This window comes from Hypomesus transpacificus, chromosome 6 (assembly GCF_021917145.1).
Source record: "Hypomesus transpacificus isolate Combined female chromosome 6, fHypTra1, whole genome shotgun sequence".
Taxonomy (NCBI): Eukaryota; Metazoa; Chordata; class Actinopteri; order Osmeriformes; family Osmeridae; genus Hypomesus; species Hypomesus transpacificus.
The window spans coordinates 4,638,580-4,645,188 of record NC_061065.1 but is presented as its reverse complement, the minus strand read 5'-3'; the positions used below and the strand labels follow the sequence as shown (position 1 = coordinate 4,645,188).

The following is a 6,609-nucleotide window of genomic DNA, read 5'->3' as shown; positions in this document are numbered from 1 at the left end:
GCCAAGAACGACACCTATCCAATTAGACAACCCCCTTCCCCCCTTAGTCCCCCCCAATTCCCCAAAATGTTCCCATTGCTGACCAATCCAATTCATTGACATCGCTCTCTTTCACTTTCCTCAGAGCGTCTAATCCTCTTTCTCCCGTATCAAAGGGAAGGCTGAATCAGGGATGAATGAGACAAGAGTCTCAAGGTCAATATCCTCTTCTCCTTCCTCTTCCATATTCAGTTGCTAATCTCCCACACGGGGATTCTCTCCTCTCTTTTTTTATTCGTCTCAATTATTGATTCGAGCCGTGTTTAAAATTCTCCGCGAATTAACTCGCCGAAAGATAGATGCATAAATGAAGACTGAAGGGTGCAGTGTAATTACCTTCGCCTGCACGAGTCAGAGCTTGTAGATGGAGAGAAGGAGAGTGAGAGAAGTAAAACAACCTGTCTCTCCGTAAGCTCATAAATGGTGGAGGGTTAAGCTTAGAGTTTAATGCAAAAAAAAGGTAATTTTCTTAACTGGAAAAAAGGTCTAGCAGTAGATATTAGTTTTTGCCATCCATTACAATTCTAAATAATGTTCTTGTCCTTCCCCTCAATAATTCTGTCATATTGTATCACATATGTGGATCACAGCCAATAATCCATGTGTGGGGACATACATGTACATAGGACATGGAATTCAAACCCAAGTCCAACAGTGTTGCCACAGTCTCACTGAAGCATAATGGCGTGTCAAAACAGATTGAACGTCATTGAAAAGGCATGACATTGACATCCCATAATAAGACTAAGTCAGCAATGCACTCCAGCTGCTTTATTCATGTTTGCAAATTAAAATATAATAAATTAACATTTTCATCTAAAAAAATGTACAAAAATACTGTCAAACCTTTCCTAGAAAGCTTCCAACACAGTAGTATATTGCCATGTAGCATACTAGAGAAGCGCAGGGGTGGCTGCTATAGGGAACATCTGGCAGAGGGAGAGAGAAGGAGAAAGCTAGGGAAGGAGAACAAGAAGACGAGAGAGAGAAGGGTGATAAAGAGACGGAGAGACGAGCAGGGATGAGAAATGGACATCATTCCACCTTGACAACATCCCACAGCATTTACTGTTGACATATAAAAGCATGAGGGTGAGGATGGGTGGTGGGGGGGGGTAAGAATGAAGGGTGGGGGGGGGCGGATGGAGGGTGCTGGGTTGAGGATAGGGGTAAGGATGGACGGTGGGGAGGTAAGGAATGGGTTTAGGGTATGGGGGGTAAGAATGGGGGGTGGGAGGTGAGGATGGAAGGTGCTGGGGTAAGGATGGGGGTGGGGTGAGGATGGGGGTGGGGGAGGATGGGGATGTGTGCGGGGTAGGGACAGCATTGTGCAGCTTGAAGCCAGAAGGGTCCATCCCCACAGACTCTTTTTTCTCGTTTTTCTCCTAGTGGACAGCTTATTGTCAACCAGTGTTCCTCTAGTTAAACTGTGCACACTTCACCCAGTTTTGTCTCACGTTGAAAATGGATTATCACATGATATCATCACAAAATATTATTTTTGATAAACCTTTACTGTGACTCAAAGTACTCAACTCAGCTCTCTCCCCTTTTTTTACTCTGGCGTCTGGGGCACTATGGGACACACCTGCAGAAATGGCGGCAACATGAACTTGTGTTTTTTTCTAAAACATGACAGACAAATCTATGAGCAGCAATGGGAACACTGATAATGTGTTGTGAATAAGTATGACCACAGAATAGTACAGCACTGTATCGTAGAGAACGATCACATATTACTCCTCTACAAACATGTTGGCTTAACCACCTCGTGATCTTACGACAACGGACCACTTCTGTTTCGTTCATAATACTTGAATGCCGCTGCAAAAGAAACAATCAAGCACATTGTTTTTTAGCTGACTTCGACCCTCCAACAAAACACTTAAAACATACTGTTAGTACTTCTACTCATATTGGCTTGGTTGCATCTCCTTAGTGTGTATCGTCTTCCTCCGTCATGGTGCACATTGAGTATTCATTTTGTAGATGATTGTTGTCTTTTTATCAATGACACCGGAGCGATATCCCCGGGGTACACGCTCCTGTGTCACGTGACCTCAACTCTCTCCATAGACTACCTGCAGAGTTTGGACATCCTCAAAACAACTGAGGACATCGGCCATCGTGTTTGTAGTTCTGGGTCACTGGGAAGGTCTTTGTCAGTCTTGTATGGGACTAGAGCAATAGTTCCAGTCTGATCGGCCGAACGAAAAAGAACGATGTCAGCAGCTCACTCTACTAGGCTGCTGCTTACACACAAAGTCCGTCATGAAGTCGAATTCATTCTGTCCCAGCCACAGTTCAGGTAACTCCTTGATTCGGTCCAAGCCCATCTCCACCACCAGTGACATCAGAACTTCCTCGTCGATAAAATCCGTGTCTATGACGTTAGGGGGCAGTATTGCTGCGGGTACATGATGCGTGGACGGAGGGAGACCGGACGCACCACCGAGTTTGGTGCCTGCGTCTCGGAACTGTTGTCCCGTTCCGTTTAGCTGATGGTTCGCAGGATGCATCTCGTGCATGTAGTGGTGATGGGCGGAGGGGTGTGCGTGGTGGCTGTAATACTGGGTGTTCAGCTTCTGCAGCTGCATGCTCGCTGCCAATTGTCCTTGAGACGCCACCGCGTTTGAGCCCACGTATTGCGAGCTGTAGCGCGCACCCAGTGGCACGTTGCCGTTTGGATGTCCAGCATTAACAGTCCCTGGTCGGATGCCGTGGTTTGCCGACACGTTTCCCGCTACAAAATGCATGTGGTCGGTGATGATTCCGGTGTAACTGTGAGGCTGTGGCTGTGGCTGATGGTGCAGCGGGTGGGAGAACTGTCCCATGGCCAATCTTCGTGCTGGGTGCTGGTGGTGGTGGAGTCCGTTTACTGCCTCAGGGAATCGTCCATGGTTCATTGCCATCCTGCACTCTACCATTCCCCGGGCTGTGGGAATGAAGTTACAGCTAAAATAAGTATTTATTAACATTCAAAACTGGAAGAGGACGTTTACAAACTACTGCATTCACAGATGAAACAAGTCATTAACAAACTGCTAAGCGTCCACTCTAAGTATTTGAAACATTATGTATAACAATCAAAAACACATTTGACAAATTAAATTCTGCAAGGACTCGCTATTGCCTTCTCGCTCAAGCCGGTAGCTCTTTTACGCACAGACTGTATTTACCTCCAGCTCCAAGTCACCTGTCTGCTGCACCGCTGTGGCCACACAAGTCAGAAACAGTCCAGCCAAAAGCGATATGCCTTACAACTCAGTAAACGTGGTGCATTCTGGTGATAGCTTTTCCCACTAGGACCCTTTGTGCCAAAAGCATAAAAACTGTTTCATGCGTGTCCGGCTAGCGTTGATATACTGGCAGTCATGGGCGGAGGCGGAGCAAAAAGGAGAGAGAGAGACAGGTCTAGGATCCGACAACGAGACACAAGTCTGGATTCTGGAACCAGGCTCACGCAAAACGTGGAGCAGAGTGTGGGTCCTCGCGCCCATCCCCATCCACCGTCTGCCCTGCGCGCACAGCAGCAGCGGCACCTAAACACATTACCTCATTGCAGCTATTTCTGCCGGAAGCAAGGCAGTGAAAATATCACACGGACTCGCGTTTCACTGCTTTGGAAATATCAACAAATACTGTTGGCCCACTGCTCTCAAGGGTGCCCAAGCACCAGCATTCTATATTTGTTAAAATGGGAATTATGTTTTATTATTAATCAGTTTTATTTCATATTCATCAACCCCCTGAAGTGCTCTTATGTAATTGCCATCCAAACACGTCTGTCAAAAAGTTAATTCAATAGATTGGGGGGGTATTTATTTGACTTAATAGGATCCTATGTCCCAAATGGTGCTAAATTGGTTGGACAAACAATAAGTCTCGTTGTTTGATAATACTCTGTTATGTCCAAGTATAGTTCTGAGGTACACATGCATGTCTGTGGAGCGTTAGATGTGGACAGTGGAATGTGCAGCTTCTGGTCTTACAGCGCCTGCCATGTTTTGCTCATTTCCACTCCCCTCTCTCCCTCTCTCTCTCTCTCTCTCTCTCTCTCTCTCTCTCTCTCTCTCTCTCTCTCTCTCTCTCTCTCTCTCCTCTCTCTCTCTCTCTCTCTCTCTCTCTCTCTCTCTCTCTCACACTCTCTCTCACACCTCAAGCCTGATGATGCCACTGCCGTTGGACAAAAGCAGCCACCCCATGGTGACTGCAAAGGGTGTAAACATAGTGAGCATCGTACAGGGTGAGAAAGTGCCAACTTCTCTGTAAATATGTATACATCTACAGTGAACGAGCATGAAAAGACCTTCCGTGACATAGCAAACACACACACTCAAAGGAATGTGAGGATTGTGTTTCAGTTTGGTAGAGAGCTCAGGGGGCAGGACTTTCACGGCCGTGTGACCGAGGGTGGGGGTCCTGGGGTGGGGGCCAGGGAGGGGGGCATTAGTGTGAGAGGCTTGAGATGGGGCAAATGCCTGGTATCGTTTGTTATGTTGTAGCACCATAAAACATTACCTTTTAAGACCTCCACACCACGGGCTGTGTTAACAGTCCAACACACTAGCCTTTCATGATTAAGTACTGCTCTTGGAAGCTGCCCTTCTTCCCCCTGCTGTAACCACTGCTCTCTCCACTCTTAATTGGTTTGTCTGTCTTGTGTGTGTGTGAGAGTGTGTGTGTGTGTGAGTGTTTTCTTTCCAGACCTACAGCACAATACCTCTGCGTGACTTCGCCAGCCGTTAAGTGAGGAGGGAGACAATAGCTCCTTACCCCAAAGAGTTCACAAGAGACATCATGCCTGACTCCATCCCAGTAGGGAACTGAACTAATGACACTTCCAGCTACCACCAGGCCATATGTTTGAATCCCCTGTTCACATGTGCTATACCACAAACCCTCTGGAGGTACAGAGATGGACCAACTGGACCAGTCATGGTCCGGTTGTCTATGAAAATCGATTTGAATCAGTTTTGATTCATGGCTTTTACCACAAAACCGAAAAACAGCAGTGCATATTAACAGTGAGTATCCGTCTTTATTAATTATTGAGCTGGCCCTTCCGTTGTGTTTTATGTAACACTTGTATGTCATTCTCTGTGTCTCTTTTTCTGACCAAAAAAGGGGGAAAAAAGAAGAAAAAAAGAAGAGAATTATCCACACAGACCAAATAAACATCTCCTTCTTCCCCCTGGACCCAGCGTGGTGTGAAAGGGTACAAGCCTGCATCAGAGGCGCCCACGATGGTATTGACAGCAGAGCGTAACCAGGCGGACCTAACCTTGGAGGACAGAAGCGAATGGCAGACGTCTCTTCATGAACAGAGGAGGAGGCTGGGGTACCCTGTACCCATCACAAATGTTATTTTCCCACCCGAGTCAGTGTCCACATTAGACTTTTGTCATAAATACTCAGCGGCCAGCCAGGTGAAACCATGTTGACAGGAAAGGTAAAACAGTAACCTGTTAGTGAAAGTGTGTGTGTGTGTGTGTGTGTGTGTGTGTGGGGGGGGGGGGGAGCAAAGGTCTAGAGCCCAGACAGCACATGGAACCAGCATGTGTCACCTATCACAACAACAACCATTACACCTCCCTCCCTCCGTTCGGCCCTCTCAGCTCCCTCACTGTTTCCACCTCTCCCTCCTTCTCTGCTCTCTCACTCTTTCCACCCCTCCTTCCTCCTCTGCACACTCTTTCTTTCTGGACTCCGTGTTTTTCTCTTCTGTCCCCCCATCACTGAACTATCTTGGCTCCAACCCCCCCCCCCCCAAGCCCTCTCCTCACACACAAACACAACCTCAACCTCTCCATTTATTTAAACATTGAGACCGTCGGTTGGCCAGACAAATAACATTATACATATTTTATCAAGCCTCCAGCAGAAGCATATTGTCCATCCATGAATTATACAATTTATTTATTTATTTCCCAGCCGGCAATCTCAGGCTTGTTTCAGTTAGACGTGTGTTTTATTAAAACTGTGTTTTGCGTTGGACCTGCGCCTCTCTGTCTTCTGTCTTTGACACAAATTTGATCGTCACAGCCTCAACATTACAATTCAGCAAGTTATCACCTACTGTACACTTACCCATATTTCCTACAGGTCTCTAAATCGCTTTCGCTGCAACATGTTTTTCTTATTTACTACCATGGCCTTGTTTGTGGACAGAGAATTGCTGAGGAGGCCAAAAAGCAGCAGTCTGTCATTTCCTGGTTTTAAAACATCAACAGGAGACATCGGAGTCAGCTCTGGTTACCGTGCAGATAAACAGGCCTGTCTCCATCAGGTTATGATAAGGATAACTTTCAATCTCTCTGTTTCTCTCTCTCTCTCCCCCTCTCTCTCTCTCTCTCTCTCTCTCTCTCTCTCTCTCTCTCTCTCTCTCTCTCTCTCTCTCTCTCTCTCTCTCTCTCTCTCTCTCTCTCTCACACACACACACACACACACACACACACACAAACACACACACCATACACAGACACAGTTTGAAGATTTAGTAGCAGAGAATATGCCTATTTAGGGAAACTACGAATATTTGCTATGTATACTGTGTGAACAGGTAGTTTG

The 6,609-nt window shown here is 46.6% G+C and overlaps 1 protein-coding gene across 3 annotated transcripts; it reads right to left on the bottom strand.

Annotated features, from left to right (window-relative positions):
- Positions 1-811: 811 nt before the first annotated feature.
- cited2 (Cbp/p300-interacting transactivator, with Glu/Asp-rich carboxy-terminal domain, 2) lies at positions 812-3,542 on the bottom strand. 3 transcript variants are annotated; one of them, XM_047021710.1, is made up of 2 exons: positions 3,219-3,542; positions 812-2,994 (listed from the first exon to the last, which is right to left on the bottom strand). In XM_047021710.1, the coding sequence occupies exon 2, from the start codon at positions 2,964-2,966 to the stop codon at positions 2,265-2,267; it is 702 nt and encodes a 233-aa protein (XP_046877666.1). In that variant the 5' UTR covers positions 2,967-2,994; positions 3,219-3,542; the 3' UTR covers positions 812-2,264. The 3 variants fall into 3 exon arrangements, with proteins under 3 accessions (XP_046877666.1, XP_046877667.1, XP_046877665.1); XM_047021711.1 differs by having other exon boundaries at positions 812-2,974; positions 3,236-3,542; XM_047021709.1 differs by having other exon boundaries at positions 812-2,974; positions 3,219-3,541.
- Between the last annotated feature and the right edge of the window lie 3,067 nt (positions 3,543-6,609).